The sequence below is a fragment of the Anomaloglossus baeobatrachus genome, chromosome 1, assembly GCF_048569485.1.
Source record: "Anomaloglossus baeobatrachus isolate aAnoBae1 chromosome 1, aAnoBae1.hap1, whole genome shotgun sequence".
In the NCBI taxonomy this organism is placed as follows: domain Eukaryota; kingdom Metazoa; phylum Chordata; class Amphibia; order Anura; family Aromobatidae; genus Anomaloglossus; species Anomaloglossus baeobatrachus.
Window position 1 is genome coordinate 972,536,785 of NC_134353.1, and position 17,917 is coordinate 972,554,701.

The window sequence follows — 17,917 nt, forward strand, 5'->3', positions numbered from 1 at the left end:
CAGAGGAGACAAGAAGCTGATACCTGAGTGTAGAGAGAAGCATCCACACCAGAGGAGACAAGAAGCTGATATCTGAGTGTAGAGAGGAGCAGCCACACCAAAGGAGACAAGAAGCTGATACCTGAGTGTAGAGAGGAGCATCCACACCAGAGGAGACAAGAAGCTGATACCTGAGTGTAGAGAGGAGCAGCCACACCAGAGGAGACAAGAAGCTGATATCTGAGTGTAGAGAGGAGCATCCACACCAGAGGAGACAAGAAGCTGATACCTGAGTGTAGAGAGGAGCAGCCACACCAGAGGAGACAAGAAGCTGATACCTGAGTGTAGAGAGGAGCATCCACACCAGAGGAGACAAGAAGCTGATACCTGAGTGTAGAGAGGAGCATCCACACCAGAGGAGACAAGAAGCTGATACCTGAGTGTAGAGAGGAGCAGCCACACCAGTGGAGACAAGAAGCTGATACCTGAGTGTAGAGAGGAGCATCCACACCAGAGGAGACAAGAAGCTGATACCTGAGTGTAGAGAGGAGCAGCCACACCAGAGGAGACAAGAAGCTGATACCTGAGTGTAGAGAGGAGCAGCCACACCAGAGGAGACAAGAAGCTGATACCTGAGTGTAGAGAGGAGTATCCACACCAGAGAAGACAAGACGCTGATACCTGAGTGTAGAGAGGAGCATTCACACCAGAGGAGACAAGAAACTGATACCTGAGTGTAGAGAGGAGCAGCCACACCAGAGGAGACAAGAAGCTGGTGTGACGACATGGGTTAAAGTTTCTTAAAATCCAGCCAGACAGCATGATAGATTGTCTGTAGACGGGGGAGAAGTCCCTCATTGTTTTTACAAGACTCTTGTTGACTCAATGTACTTGTGTTGGCCACTGAAAGCTAGACGTATTGTAGTTGTGTATTGATAATGTAATTACCTTAGTAGCAATTGTCTTGACGGTGACTCCCAGTTTACATGTACACCCTCAGGCTTTCTACCCATATCATTTAAATGAACATTGTCCATGCAGCTTGAAATTCCTCCAATGGGAGAAGCAATCTTGTCCAACCAATCGATGAGGACACAGTGTACCCAAGTGGAAGGTTGTGGCTATAAAAAGGACTTCTTTAAGCCACCAGGGGTTGTTGATGGTTGTTGGATTTAGTCTAAGCTCTTTGGAGCTGACTGGAGGATCAGGACATCTTATGGCTTCAATCTAGGGACTCCGGATCCGGTTGGAGACCATATCCACAGCCTAGGGATTTCGACTCCGGCTGCCAGGATTGTAACAGCAAACCAGGACTACCTAAGGAGGACACGCAGGTTGGGACAGTTCAGTCACCTGTTACAGACTTTGCAGACCTCAGACAGCTTGGAACCTGTGAGGCATGGACATTCTAATCCCTGGTGAGCCAGCGGAAGGGTGAGACTCTGTTGCCTGTTACATTTGTGTGTTTTGCTGGTTATGTGTTATGTGCTGTTAATTGTTTGGGGATCCAATAAAGTCTAATTATTGTGGTTCCCTCACCCTGTGTTGTCTGAGTAGTGTTACGCCCACGGTTAAGGAGGCCGGCGTTCAGTTGGGATGAGCCCTGAGCCTTGCTGTCTTTCTAAAGGCGGTGGGTTTTAGTGGACGAGAGCGCCCACTGAGCCCCGTGTCTCCACAATTGGTGGCAGCAGTGGGATACTACTCAGCCTGGTTTACCCAGGGGAGCTGCAGTGGACTGGTGTTTTCGGACACCGTCCAGGGCTCAACAACCAGGGAGGCACATAAGCATACCCAGCAGGCCATAGGGGAGGCATTCAGGTTTCGGACGCTGCCATGTCCAACCCCACCAGCTCAGCCATGGGACAAGGACCAGAGAGGAGTTACGACCGCTGCAGTAAATGGATGCTACAGGATCTGTGCCAGATGCGAAATATTGACTACAGGAACACTGACACTCGGTCAGACTTGATCCGGAAATTAGTCTGTTGGGATGCCCAGAATGATGCAGAGGATGATGAGGACACTGCCGTTGTGGTATCAGAGGAGGTAAACCCTGTATCTCATCCTAGATACAGTGACAGTCTGGAAACAAACCAAAACCAAGCAGACCGAGTCAAGGAATTGTTTACTGCATTGGGGCCTGAAGCTTCAAGGGAAGAGAGGGCTGGTGTTCTGCAATTTGTGTTTGGATTTCCAATTTCCTCACCATCAGCACCTACCTCCAGGATAGACCACCACCAAGGAAGTCATCTTCGCTACAGGGATGTGCCAGTGTTTAATGATTCCAGCACTGAGATAGATGAACACTTGCAAAACTTTGAGATGCTAATGCGTATGCACCAGGTGCCCACAGATGAGTGGTCCAAATACCTGTGGACAAGCTTGCCGGTCCGGGCCCAGGAGGCTGTCCGATCACTTGGGCCTCAGGACTGCTTGGACTACGGAATTATTAAGGACACTTTGTTGGCCCTTTTTACCATAACACCCGAGAGACATCGCACTAAGTTCCGGACTATGTCTCGCCAGGGTGTCTCGTACGTCGAATTTGGCAGTCAACTCCGACGACACTGTAATCGCTGGCTCGATGGACGGGCTGCCCACTCCGCTGCTGCCCTCCGTGATGTGATAGTGCTTGAACAGCTGCTGGTGCAGATGGACCCGGAAATCCGAGAATGGGTAGCTGACAGGAAGCCCGACACCCCAGAGCAAGCAGCGCGATTGGCTGACGAATTTATAGCCAACCGACCCAGCTGGAGGCCCAATAGGTCCCTCAACCATGGATCCAAGCGACCCCCAGACTCACGTGCTGGACTAACTCGTTACCCCACAGAAGCCCCAACAAGACAAAGGTTTACCAACAGGGTGGGTGACTTGTCTAACCCACGGCGCTGTTATACGTGTGGGCGCCTTGGACACATGGCCAAAGAGTGTCTACAAAACCGGGGCCCCATGCCTGGAGCCCGTCTACCAGTCAACATATGCCGAGATGAACCAACGAGACCTGAGGAATGCTACTCCCGAGAAACACCAATAGCTGAGGAAGTGGTTTATCCAGTCCACACCCTACGGCAGGCCGGACACCGTACACCAGCTAACCTCCATCCCCACATCCAGACGGTCAAGGTCGGTGATATACAGGCTCAGGGACTTCGAGACTCGGGATCTTCCATCACCCTGGTCAGCCCAGATATTGTTCCCACAGAACATCATTTACCTGGCCGCCAAGTGACCATCATCCTTGCTGGGGGCCAGCGCTCGAACATCCCTCTGGCACGAGTGCAGTTGGACTGGGGAACTGACCAAGGAGAGGTTGAAGTGGGGCTCATGGACGGCCTCCCCACCCCTGTAATTTTGGGAAATGACCTAGGACAAGGACTATCCAGCCAGTTTGTCACCGCCATCACCCGCAGCCAAGCCAAACACCATCCTGGTGCAGGTCTTTCTTCCAGCCCATCAGAGGAGAACCCAACTCCTCAATCTTCAGCCTCCTCATCAGAGCCAACAAATGTGAGTACATCAGACCCAACTGTGGCCATTGATTGGGGGGAGATAGATCGTAAAGAGTTCAGGGAAGCTCAACTGTCAGACCCCACCTTAGAGCATATCCGTAGTGCGGCCACCCAACCTGGGGGAGGAAATCAGGGGGAGGTATATAGATGGGAAAAAGGCCTCTTATATCGGGAGAAGCCCGCATCCTGCCCAGAAAAACCCTGGACCCGTGTACATCAGCTTGTGGTACCCCAGCCATACCGACCCCAACTGTTGCGTTTAGCTCATGATGTTCCTGCGGCTGGGCACATGGGGACCAAGAAGACTCGGGCCCGCCTGCTGCGTAGTTTTTTCTGGCCAAGGGTCACTCAAGAAGTGCAAAAATACAGAGCCTCTTGCCCAGTGTGTCAGCGTATGGGGGGAGCCCCATGCCGTGCCCCACTTCAACCCATGCCCTTGATAGGAGAACCGTTCCAGAGAGTTGCCATTGATATAGTAGGCCCCTTAGCCATCCCCAGCCGCAGTGGAAAAAGATTCATCCTCACCCTGGTAGACTTTGCCACCCGTTACCCAGAAGCCGTTGCCTTAACCTCCATAGATGCAGAGCACGTGGCTCAAGCTCTACTGGACATCTTTAGCCGGGTAGGGTTTCCACAGGAAGTATTGACTGACCAGGGGGCACAGTTCCAAAGTGAACTGATTCACACCCTGTGGGAAAAACATGGAGTCCGCCCCATGCGCACAACCCCCTACCATCCTGAAACAAATGGATTGTGTGAGCGCTTCAACAAAACGCTCAAACAGCTCATTAGCCGATATGTGGAGTCCGAGGGGGGGGACTGGGAGAAAAACTTGCAGCAGCTCCTTTTTGCTTACCGGGAGGTGCCGCAGGACTCCACTGGGTTCTCTCCCTTTGAATTGCTGTACGGCCGAAAAGTACGAGGGCCCCTAGAGCTGGTACGAGAGAGTTGGGAGGGCACCTTCCCCACAGAAGAGGTTCCCATACTGGACTATGTTCAAAAGTTTAGGGAAAGGATGAGGCACCTCATGGCGTTAGCCCATGGGAATTTAGAAGTGGCTCAGGAAAGGCAAAAACGATGTTACGACCGCACTGCCCGGTCCCGAGAATTTGCCTGTGGACAGAAGGTCCTAGTACTAGTACCAGTGCGGAAAAACAAGCTGCAAGCCATGTGGGCGGGTCCATTCACCATTACCAAGAAATGTGGCAATACTGACTACACCGTGGCCCTGGATCGAGCAGGTGTTCGTGAGCGTACCTACCACATCAATAGGCTAAAAGCTTATGAGGAACGAGAAGTCACCAATTTAGCAGTTTGCTGTCCAGAGTTAGATGATCCAGAGTTGGACCAGATCCCAGACCTATTAGTGGACTCCAAAAGGGAAATGGGGGTAAAAGATGTATCACTAGGGGAGCAGCTTTGTCCATCACAGAAGCGACAGATATCAGACATACTCGGAACATATGAAACCCTGTTCACAAGTCAGCCTGGTAGAACCCCCCTGGTCCAGCATTATGTCAATACAGGGGCAGCCACACCACTAAGACAACCCGCCTACCGGGTGACCCCTCCTGTGTTGGCAATGATGAAGGCCGAGGTGGATGACATGTTAAATATGGGAGTCATAGTCCCCTCCCATAGCCCATGGGCTGCCAGTGTGGTATTGGTGCCAAAAAAGGACAAGAGTACTCGTTTCTGTGTGGACTATAGACGGCTCAATGAGGTCACGATTACAGATGCTTACCCCATGCCCCGGGTGGATGAACTACTAGATAGGTTAGGGGGGTCTCGGTTTATATCTACCCTCGATTTGAGCAAGGGATACTGGCAGATCCCACTCACAAAAGACGCTCAAGAGAAATCGGCCTTCATAACCCCTTTTGGCCTCTTTGAGTTTACCAGCATGCCTTTTGGGATGAAAAACGCCCCAGCCACCTTCCAGAGGATGGTAGACCATTTACTAGAGGGATGTCAGGGGTATGCCCAGGCCTATTTGGATGACATCGCTATCTTCAGCGACACTTGGGAAGAGCATCTTCAGCATGTGTCCCAGGTGCTGCAGAGGGTAGCCAAAGCCCAGCTCACCATCCGACCTGACAAATGCCAAATGGGGATGGCCGAAGTGCTATACCTGGGACATCGGGTGGGAAGTGGGTGCATTCGTCCCGAACCTGCAAAAGTAGAAGCCATTATCCAGTGGCCACGCCCGGTCAATCAAAAACAGGTCCGTGCATTTCTAGGAACCGCAAACTACTATCGAAAGTTTATCCCCAATTACAGTACCATAGCAAAACCGCTCACTGACCTCACAACCAAAAGATATGCCCGTAACCTTATCTGGACCCCAGAATGTGAAACTGCGTTCCTCCAATTGAAAGACCGGCTAGCCCAAAGCCCAGTCTTGACTGCTCCTGACTTCCGTCGCAGATTCATTGTCCAAACAGACGCATCGGACACAGGACTAGGAGCTGTACTTAGCCAAGTGGGGGACAACGGTGAGGAACATCCGATAGCTTACCTCTCCCGGAAACTGTTGGACCGAGAGAGGGCTTATGCCACCATAGAAAAAGAATGCCTGGCCATAGTCTGGGCCCTAAAAAAATTGCAGCCCTACCTCTATGGCAGGGGTGGGGAACCTTTTTTCTGCCAGGGGCCATGTGGAACTTTCTACCAAACTTCGGGGGCCGCAAAAAATTAGCTTGAAAATTACCCTAATATATTTTGTCAAACAATTAACTCACCCCTACTGTAGTGGCTGAAGCTGCTTCTCTTTGATGCGGCTGTGATGTTCGGCGATACTGATCATGTTACTTCTCACAACTGCTTTTCCAGGTTTGTCTCAGTCTGGAGCGCAGTCAGATTGGTAATTCATATACTGGACATCACATAGGGGACACTGGAGGCACATATATCACAGGAGTGGCTGGGGGCATATACACATGACAGGAGGGGTTGGGGATCGGAAATCACTGGGGCGGGGGTGGGGGGGGGAGGTCACAGACATTACTGGCGGCAGCAAACATCACCGGGGGCAGCTCACAGTACTGGCGGGAGGCTCACAGTACTGGCGGGAGGCTCACAGCACAGGGCGGCATCTACAAAAGCGAGGCTGGTAAACCTGATGCCTCCTCTTGGTCTGTGGGATGGGAGCGCAGCGCATCTCACACTTTCCCCAACAAAAAAGTACATCCTCAGGAGGCTGGGGACCTAATGGCATGTGCATCACACATGGTGATTTAAAGGGCCAGCAGCCGACTGGACCGCAGCTGCCGCCTGAGTACTGCAGTCCCTAGGAATGTGCCCAGGGGCCACATAAAAAGTCATCAGGGACCGCATACGGCCCGCGGGCCATAGGTTCCCCACCCCTGCTCTATGGCAATGAGTTCACAGTCCTCACTGACCACAATCCATTGAGTTGGCTAAATCGCACTGCCGGGGACAACGGACGCTTGCTCAGGTGGAGTCTGGCATTACAATCTTACAATTTTTCCATCTCCCATAAACAAGGCAAGAACCATGGAAATGCGGATGGGCTTTCCCGACAAGAGGAGAAGGATGATCGGAAGCCTATCATGTCTGGCTAATATTAAGAAGGGGGAGGAATGTGACGACATGGGTTAAAGTTTCTTAAAATCCAGCCAGACAGCATGATAGATTGTCTATAGACGGGGGAGAAGTCCCTCATTGTTTTTACAAGACTCTTGTTGACTCAATGTACTTGTGTTGGCCACTGAAAGCTAGACGTATTGTAGTTGTGTATTGATAATGTAATTACCTTAGTAGCCATTGTCTAGACGGTGACTCCCAGTTTACATGTACACCCTCAGGCTTTCTACCCATATCATTTAAATGAACATTGTCCATGCAGCTTGAAATTCCTCCAATGGGAGAAGCAATCTTGTCCAACCAATCGATGAGGACACAGTGTACCCAAGTGGAAGGTTGTGGCTATAAAAAGGACTTCTTTAAGCCACCAGGGGTTGTTGATGGTTGTTGGATTTAGTCTAAGCTCTTTGGAGCTGACTGGAGGATCAGGACATCTTATGGCTTCAATCTAGGGACTCCGGATCCGGTTGGAGACCATATCCACAGCCTAGGGATTTCGACTCCGGCTGCCAGGATTGTAAAAGCAAACCAGGACTACCTAAGGAGGACACGCAGGTTGGGACAGTTCAGTCACCTGTTACAGACTTTGCAGACCTCAGACAGCTTGGAACCTGTGAGGCATGGACATTCTAATCCCTGGTGAGCCAGCGGAAGGGTGAGACTCTGTTGCCTGTTACATTTGTGTGTTTTGCTGGTTATGTGTTTTGTGCTGTTAATTGTTTGGGGATCCAATAAAGTCTAATTATTGTGGTTCCCTCACCCTGTGTTGTCTGAGTAGTGTTACGCCCACGGTTAAGGAGGCCGGCGTTCAGTTGGGATGAGCCCTGAGCCTTGCTGTCTTTCTAAAGGCGGTGGGTTTTAGTGGACGAGAGCGCCCACTGAGCCCCGTGTCTCCACAGCTGGTACCTGAGTGTAGAGAGGAGCAGCCAAACCAGATGAGACAAGAAGCTGATACCTGAGTGTAGAGAAGAGCATCCACACCAGAGGAGACAAGAAGCGGATATCTGAGTGTAGAGAGGGGCAGCCACACCAGAGGAGACAAGAAGCTGATATCTGAGTGTAGAGAAGAGCATCCACACCAGAGGAGACAAGAAGCTGATGCCTGAGTGTAGAGAGAAGAAGCCACACCAGAGGAGACAAGAAGCTGATACCTGAGTGTAGAAAGGAGCATCCACACCAGAGGAGACAAGAAGCTGATACCTGAGTGTAGAGAAGAGCATCCACACCAGAGGAGACAAGAAGATGATACCTGAGTGTAGAGAGGAGCATCCACACCAGAGAAGACAAGAAGATGATACCTGAGTGTAGAGAGAAGCATCCACACCAGAGGAGACAAGAAGCTGATACCTGAGTGTAGAGAGGAGCAGCCACACCAGAGGAGACAAGAAGCTGATATCTGAGTGTAGAGAAGAGCATCCACACCAGAGGAGACAAGAAGATGATACCTGAGTGTAGAGAGGAGCAGCCACACCAGAGAAGACAAGAAGCTGATACCTGAGTGTAGAGAGGGGCAGCCACAACAGAGGAGACAAGAAGCTGATACCTGAGTGTAGAGAGGAGCATCCACACCAGAGGAGACAAGAAGCTGATACCTGAGTGTAGAGAGGAGCAGCCACACCAGAGAAGACAAGAAGCTGATATCTGAGTGTAGAGAAGAGCAGTCACACCAGAGGAGACAAGAAGCTGATGCCTGAGTGTAGAGAGAAGAAGCCACACCAGAGGAGACAAGAAGCTGATATCTGAGTGTAGAGAGGAGCAGCCACACCAGAGGAGACAAGAAGCTGATACCTGAGTGTAGAGAAGAGCATCCACACCAGAGGAGACAAGAAGCTGATACCTGAGTGTAGAGAGGAGCAGCCACACCAGAGGAGACAAGAAGCTGATACCTCAGTGTAGAGAGGAGCAGCCACACCAGAGGAGACAAGAAGCTGATATGTGAGTGTAGAGAGGAGCAGCCACACCAGAGGAGACAAGAAGCTGATACCTGAGTGTAGAGAAGAGCATCCACACCAGAGGAGACAAGAAGATGATACCTGAGTGTAGAGAGGAGCATCCACACCAGAGGAGACAAGAAGCTGATACCTGAGTGTAGAGAAGAGCATCCACACCAGAGGAGACAAGAAGCTGATATCTGAGTGTAGAGAGGAGCAGCCACACCAGAGGAGACAAGAAGCTGATACCTGAGTGTAGAGAGGAGCAGCCACACCAGAGGAGACAAGAAGCTGATATGTGAGTGTAGAGAGGAGCAGTCACACCAGAGGAGACAAGAAGCTGATATCTGAGTGTAGAGAAGAGCATCCACACCAGAGGAGACAAGAAGCTGATGCCTGAGTGTAGAGAGAAGAAGCCACACCAGAGGAGACAAGAAGCTGATATCTGAGTGTAGAGAGGAGCATCCACACCAGAGGAGACAAGAAGCTGATACCTGAGTGTAGAGAAGAGCATCCACACCAGAGGAGACAAGAAGATGATACCTGAGTGTAGAGAGGAGCATCCACACCAGAGAAGACAAGAAGATGATACCTGAGTGTAGAGAGAAGCATCCACACCAGAGGAGACAAGAAGCTGATACCTGAGTGTAGAGAGGAGCAGCCACACCAGAGGAGACAAGAAGCTGATATCTGAGTGTAGAGAAGAGCATCCACACCAGAGGAGACAAGAAGATGATACCTGAGTGTAGAGAGGAGCAGCCACACCAGAGAAGACAAGAAGCTGATACCTGAGTGTAGAGAGGAGCATACACACCAGAGGAGACAAGAAGCTGATACCTGAGTGTAGAGAGGAGCATCCACACCAGAGGAGACAAGAAGCTGATACCTGAGTGTAGAGAGGAGCATCCACACCAGAGGAGACAAGAAGCTGATACCTGAGTGTAGAGAGGAGCAGCCACACCAGAGGAGACAAGAAGCTGATATCTGAGTGTAGAGAAGAGCATCCACACCAGAGGAGACAAGAAGATGATACCTGAGTGTAGAGAGGAGCAGCCACACCAGAGAAGACAAGAAGCTGATACCTGAGTGTAGAGAGGAGCATACACACCAGAGGAGACAAGAAGCTGATACCTGAGTGTAGAGAGGAGCATCCACACCAGAGGAGACAAGAAGCTGATACCTGAGTGTAGAGAGGAGCATCCACACCAGAGGAGACAATAAGCTGATATCTGAGTGTAGAGAGGAGCATCCACACCAGAGGAGACAAGAAGCTGATATCTGAGTGTAGAGAGGAGCATCCACACCAGAGGAGACAAGAAGCTGATACCTGAGTGTAGAGAGGAGCATCCACACCAGAGGAGACAAGAAGCTGATACCTGAGTGTAGAGAAGAGCATCCACACCAGAGGAGACAAGAAGCTGATAACTGAGTGTAGAGAGGAGCAGCCACACCAGAGGAGACAAGAAGCTGATATCTGAGTGTAGAGAGGAGCAGCCACACCAGAGGAGACAAGAAGCTGATACCTGAGTGTAGAGAGGAGCAGCCACACCAGAGGAGACAAGAAGCTGATATCTGAGTGTAGAGAGGAGCATCCACACCAGAGGAGACAAGAAGCTGATATCTGAGTGTAGAGAGGAGCAGCCACACCAGAGGAGACAAGAAGCTGATATCTGAGTGTAGAGAAGAGCAGTCACACCAGAGGAGACAAGAAGCTGATGACTGAGTGTAGAGAGAAGAAGCCACACCAGAGGAGACAAGAAGCGGATATCTGAGTGTAGAGAGGAGCAGCCACACCAGAGGAGACAAGAAGCTGATACCTGAGTGTAGAGAAGAGCATCCACACCAGAGGAGACAAGAAGCTGATACCTGAGTGTAGAGAGGAGCAGCCACACCAGAGGAGACAAGAAGCTGATACCTCAGTGTAGAGAGGAGCAGCCACACCAGAGGAGACAAGAAGCTGATATGTGAGTGTAGAGAGGAGCAGCCACACCAGAGGAGACAAGAAGCTGATACCTGAGTGTAGAGAAAAGCAGCCACACCAGAGGAGACAAGAAGCTGATACCTGAGTGTATAGATGAGCATCCACACCAGAGGAGACAAGAAGATGATACCTGAGTGTAGAGAGGAGCATCCACACCAGAGGAGACAAGAAGCTGATACCTGAGTGTAGAGAAGAGCATCCACACCAGAGGAGACAAGAAGCTGATAACTGAGTGTAGAGAGGAGCAGCCACACCAGAGGAGACAAGAAGCTGATATCTGAGTGTAGAGAGGAGCAGCCACACCAGAGGAGACAAGAAGCTGATACCTGAGTGTAGAGAGGAGCAGCCACACCAGAGGAGACAAGAAGCTGATATGTGAGTGTAGAGAGGAGCAGTCACACCAGAGGAGACAAGAAGCTGATATCTGAGTATAGAGAGGGGCAGCCACACCAGAGGAGACAAGAAGCTGATATGTGAGTGTAGAGAGGAGCAGCCACACCAGAGGAGACAAGAAGCTGATATGTGAGTATAGAGAGGGGCAGCCACACCAGAGGAGACAAGAAGCTGATATCTGAGTGTAGAGAGGAGCATCCACACCAGAGGAGACAAGAAGCTGATACCTGAGTGTATAGAGGAGCAGCCACACCAGAGGAGACAAGAAGCTGATATCTGAGTGTAGAGAGGGGCAGCCACACCAGAGGAGACAAGAAGCTGATATCTGAGTGTAGAGAGGGGCAGCCACACCAGAGGATACAAGAAGCTGATATCTGAGTGTAGAGAGGAGCATCCACACCAGAGAAGATGAGAACCTGATACCTGAGTGTAGAGAGGAGCATCCACACCAGAGAAGATGAGAACCTGATACCTGAGTGTAGAGAGGAGCAGCCACACCAGAGGAGACAAGAAGCTGATACCTGAGTTTAGAGAGGAGCAGCCACACCAGAGGAGACAAGAAACTGATACCTGAGTGTAGAGAGGAGCAGCCACACCAGAGGAGACAAGAAGCTGATACCTGAGTGTAGAGAAGAGCATCCACACCAGAGGAGACAAGAAGCTGATACCTCAGTGTAGAGAGGAGCAGCCACACCAGAGGAGACAAGAAGCTGATATCTGAGTGTAGAGAGGGGCAGCCACACCAGAGGAGACAAGAAGCTGATACCTGAGTTTAGAGAGGAGCAGCCACACCAGAGGAGACAAGAAACTGATACCTGAGTGTAGAGAGGAGCAGCCACACCAGAGGAGACAAGAAGCTGATACCTGAGTGTAGAGAAGAGCATCCACACCAGAGGAGACAAGAAGCTGATACCTGAGTGTAGAGAAGAGCATCCACACCAGAGGAGACAAGAAGATGATACCTGAGTGTAGAGAGGAGCATCCACACCAGAGGAGACAAGAAGCTGATGCCTGAGTGTAGAGAGAAGAAGCCACACCAGAGGAGACAAGAAGCTGATATCTGAGTGTAGAGAGGAGCAGCCACACCAGAGGAGACAAGAAGCTGATACCTGAGTGTAGAGAAGAGCATCCACACCAGAGGAGACAAGAAGCTGATACCTGAGTGTAGAGAGGAGCAGCCACACCAGAGGAGACAAGAAGCTGATACCTCAGTGTAGAGAGGAGCAGCCACACCAGAGGAGACAAGAAGCTGATACCTGAGTGTAGAGAAGAGCATCCACACCAGAGGAGACAAGAAGATGATACCTGAGTGTAGAGAGGAGCATCCACACCAGAGGAGACAAGAAGCTGATACCTGAGTGTAGAGAAGAGCATCCACAACAGAGGAGACAAGAAGCTGATAACTGAGTGTAGAGAGGAGCAGCCACACCAGAGGAGACAAGAAGCTGATATCTGAGTGTAGAGAGGAGCAGCCACACCAGAGGAGACAAGAAGCTGATACCTGAGTGTAGAGAGGAGCAGCCACACCAGAGGAGACAAGAAGCTGATATCTGAGTGTAGAGAGGAGCATCCACACCAGAGGAGACAAGAAGCTGATACCTGAGTGTAGAGAGGAGCAGCCACACCAGATGAGACAAGAAGCTGATATCTGAGTATAGAGAGGGGCAGCCACACCAGAGGAGACAAGAAGCTGATATCTGAGTGTAGAGAGGAGCAGCCACACCAGAGGAGACAAGAAGCTGATACCTGAGTGTAGAGAGGAGCATCCACACCAGAGGAGACAAGAAGCTGATACCTGAGTGTAGAGAGGAGCAGCCACACCAGAGGAGACAAGAAGCTGATACCTGAGTGTAGAGAAGAGCATCCACACCAGAGGAGACAAGAAGCTGATACCTGAGTGTAGAGAGGAGCAGCCACACCAGAGGAGACAAGAAGCTGATATCTGAGTGTAGAGAGGAGCAGCCACACCAGAGGAGACAAGAAGCTGATACCTGAGTGTAGAGAAGAGCATCCACACCACAAAAGACAAGAAGCTGATACCTGAGTGTAGAGAGGAGCATCCACACCAGAGGAGACAAGAAGCTGATACCTGAATGTAGAGAGGAGCATCCACACCAGAGGAGACAAGAAGCTGATACCTGAGTGTAGAGAGGAGCATCCACACCAGAGGAGACAAGAAGCTGATACCTGAATGTAGAGAGGAGCATCCACACCAGAGGAGACAAGAAGCTGATACCTGAGTGTAGAGAGGAGCAGCCACTCCAGAGGAGACAAGAAGCTGATACCTGAGTGTAGAGAGGAGCAGCCACACTAGAGGAGACAAGAAGCTGATACCTGAGTGTAGAGAGGAGCATCCACACCAGAGGAGACAAGAAGCTGATACCTGAGTGTAGAGAGGAGCATCCACACCAGAGGAGACAAGAAGCTGATACCTGAATGTAGAGAGGAGCATCCACACCAGAGGAGACAAGAAGCTGATACCTGAGTGTAGAGAGGAGCATCCACACCAGAGGAGACAAGAAGCTGATACCTGAGTGTATAGAGGAGCATCCACACCAGAGGAGACAAGAAGCTGATACCTGAGTGTATAGAGGAGCATCCACACCAGAGGAGACAAGAAGCTGATACCTGAATGTAGAGAGGAGCATCCACACCAGAGGAGACAAGAAGCTGATACCTGAGTGTAGAGAGGAGCAGCCACTCCAGAGGAGACAAGAAGCTGATACCTGAGTGTAGAGAGGAGCAGCCACACTAGAGGAGACAAGAAGCTGATACCTGAGTGTAGAGAGGAGCATCCACACCAGAGGAGACAAGAAGCTGATACCTGAGTGTAGAGAGGAGCATCCACACCAGAGGAGACAAGAAGCTGATACCTGAGTGTAGAGAGGAGCTGTCACACACGAGGAATCTGGAAACAGATGCTCAAGTATATAAGGAAGAGCCATCCCAAGTACGGCAGGAGACTGGTGATTGATGATAGGGACTGTAATTTGTTAACTGTGAAGGGTAAGGCTCAGTAGTGTGCAGATCCCCAGAGAAGCTACTGCAGGCCGCTGTTACCCTAGGTGAATGCTAGAGCTATGGTGACCCGCTCTGCAGATGTATAATGTACAAGAATGACAGAATCTCTGCAAGAATGAAGAGCTGCTCCGAGGACGCTGCCTGCAGACTGCCACGAGTGTCAGAAAATCGTCAAAATGTCAGAAACTATGATAAGTGCATTACCAACATCCGTGTAAGTGTGTTACTTTAGATAATTCTGTAACTATTAAGCTCATTGCCTAATAGTGAGTAATGTTATTCAACTGCAACCTCTTAACTTTCCTAATTAAGTAGAGGCGAAGTCCTAGTCCCGGGAAATGGGCGGAGGCCGGCATGACAAGGGGACGGAGGGAGGTGGGGGCAAATCTTAGTGGAGTAGGAATATGGTAATTGGGGTTCCCTTTATAAGGCTGGCTCATGGATGGAGTCTTCCATTCTCCCGCGCTCTCGGTCACAGCCCGATTCCCATCTGCTTTCCCTTCATTTCAAAATCATTACTGGTGTGTTGGTAGTTTTTGGGTGACGTTGGCTAGTGATGTTTGGTTGCTTTAAACCTGTTTGGGGGATTCATCAGGATATGGATCCCTAACTAATAAGTTTGGTTATTTGGTCTGTTGAATTGTGGACCTTCCGGAAAGGGAGCGTGAAGTCTCTAGGTATTGCTTATTCGTGAAGGAACCCTTTTGGTTAAGGTGCACCAAGCCTGTAGGTTATGGCCGGGAGTAACCGCGTTTACTCAAGGCCTTTACCACTTTTTACTAAATGTGTTTTCCTAAATGTTCATATTGGTCATAATGAAGGCTGTTGTGGCCAATATCATCCAAAATATTGAGTCTGTCTTAATTGGGGCAAGTGAGTAGGTTGTTAGTGATGGGGAAGAAGGAGAGAAGGTATCTTGACCACCGAATGATCGACACTACCAGAGTCAAGGATCCACGATACATCCTATATTTATTGGGGCACACCATCCTGCATCTCTACTTAGGACTGACACTTCTGCTAGAACAACATCAATCCTGACTCCCGAGGGACCAATATTGCAGGTAATGGGTAAAATTATAAGGTTGGGACGTGTTGTGCAGTTGGAGTTGCACTTTATGTTCACATGAATAAATTCTGCTAATACTCACATCGTACAGAAAGCCCAATGACAGCAGCCGTAAGAGTGCAGGACATGAGGATGAGAGGGATCTTCACATGAGGAGGAAGAGCCTGGAAATCTGAACACAAACCACCAGACGGGATCATTGCATGTCCTACAACTGCTGTATATAAAGACTGCAGCAGAGTGCCTAGCTATATATAATATACAGATTGCAGTGCAGTATACAGCTATACAGTGCCTTGAGAAAGCATGCATATGAAGCGATGGACCAAGGTCCCGCCGCTCCGCAAAGCAAGTCACAGGATCACCTTGGCGTGGTTTTGGGGCTCTTTTGCATTGATCAATACAATGGCTAAACATCTCCTGTATTCCTATTATTCATTGCAGTTATGCATATTCCATTTTCATGTTTTTCATTTTTTCCGATAGTTCATTGTATTTTTCATTCTAGTATCCCCATATATACATTGTGACTGGTGTGCAACTCTTTATCCTATTGTTTAGTTGTATATTTTTGAGTCTTGCACCTTGTTCACACCATTGGTGTTCCAGACGTACACTTTTTAATTAAGTCACCGGATCAGACTGACTTAACAGGTAAACCAAGAAGAAAGTTTATTTATCAGGGCAAGAAAAGCAAGCTGCAGAGCAGTGGGATGGGGCAAAAAGGAACAAACGGTAAAAGAGACAAGTCCAGATACAATCGTGTATAGTATAGCTGAGGAGGACAGGTCAGGTCGCCACAACTAGTACAACAAGCAATACCAGTTCAAATAGCAATACAACGATATGCACATATACAAGATTAGCCAATCCTACTCTATCCACTAACCTGGCTGGTATCCTCTAAAGGAACCGTGCAGATACTGCACTCTCACTATAGAGGGTAGTTCCCTCACCGCCATACCCAGGTACTCCCGGCTCTCTCTCTCTATTTCTTTGTCTGTCTCTGTCTCTTTCCCTGTCTGTCTCTTTCAGTGTCTGTCTCTCTTATTTCCCTGCCTGTCTCTCTGTCTCTTTCCCTGTCTGTGTCTGTCTCTTTCCCTGGCTGCATTGTGACATGTCAACATTCCATATAAGGGCGTGGCTGCGCATTCTTCTGAAGTTCTCGCTGCACTGTATATCCCAGCTCCATTCACTTTAATGATTGCAGTTTTTTTGGCGAATAACTGTAAAGCGCAGGATTTAAATTTCCCCTCAAAACATAGTCTATGACTTTCCCTGAGTCAAATGGAGTGTCTGTGCAAAATTTCGTGATTGTACATGCGACGGTGCAAAGTCCTTTAGCGGACATACACAAACACACATACACTCCGCTTTATATAATAGATAAGTCTTCCTTGGCTCCCATCTCCTCCCTCTCCTGTGCAGACTCGGCAGTGTCACATTATAATAAGACATTGCAGAGTGCCCTGGATGAAGCTGCACCAGCTACATGCAGAAAAAGACCACACAGGCAGCGACAGCCCTGGCACACGCTTCACACACGTGTCCTCCAGCGCTGTTCTAGGTGCGCAGAGCGTCTGTGGAGAAAATCCTTCTCAGCTGAAGACTTCATCCACTATAAGTTCATGTGTCACGGGCGGCGGGGCGCTGCGCTCGCTAACGCTCGGGTCCGGCGCTGCGGCTGCTGCTTGGTGGCTCGAACGGTGGGCCGGATCCGGGGACTCGAGCGGCGCTCCTTGCTCATGAGTGAAAAGGGGGTGGTTTGTTTGGGGATTTAGTCCGTGACGCCACCCACGGGTTGTGGTGAAGATGGGCACCACCGCTGCTGGTGACGGGGATCCTGGGAGCGATGGTATGGAGCAGCTGGGATGTTGTTTTCCCCCGCAGTGGGTAGGGGTTGGTGGTCCCGGGGCCCGGTGGTGTGATGGGGAGGCAGGGTCGGTGAGGTGCAGGGTTGCAGGGACAGCGCGGCGCGGTGCCGGATGGCACGGGTGTACTCACTCAGCAATAGATGCACAAAGTCTCCGGTAAACCAAACGGCTGGATTGATGGGTCCCGCAGCTGGCTGCAGTGTCTCTCCCTGGACAGGTGATGGTGGCTGTCTCTCCCTGCACCTTTGTGTACTGTGTTGACTCCAATGGCTTCCCAATGGTAGTCCGTTCCCCGGTGTATAGATACCGGAGGAGCCCGTTTTGCCCGCAGGCACTGGCCCTTGGATTTATAGCCGGTGGCGGTGGCTGTGTATCCTCACGGTGTGAGCGGTTACCTTCAATCGGGACTTGGTTGTTACGGAAACCCGGGGGTTCCTGTCACATTCGGATTTGACTATTGACGGCGGCTCCAAGCCTGGTCGGGGTGCGATGGCCCTGCCTGTGTGCTTAGCTTCACTCCGTTCCCCGGTCCGGTACCGGTGGGCCACTGCCCA

The 17,917-nt window shown here is 50.4% G+C and overlaps 1 protein-coding gene across 2 annotated transcripts in view; it reads right to left on the reverse strand.

The window, feature by feature from the left end:
• The window catches only part of LOC142302968 (uncharacterized), a 324,150-nt gene that overhangs the window by 203,407 nt on the left and 102,826 nt on the right, over nucleotides 1-17,917 (reverse strand). For both annotated transcript variants that reach the window (XM_075344072.1, XM_075344079.1), the window contains one exon: nucleotides 15,572-15,661. In XM_075344072.1, coding sequence (XP_075200187.1) covers nucleotides 15,572-15,661 — 90 coding nt within the window. The remainder of the gene's footprint in view (nucleotides 1-15,571; nucleotides 15,662-17,917) is intronic.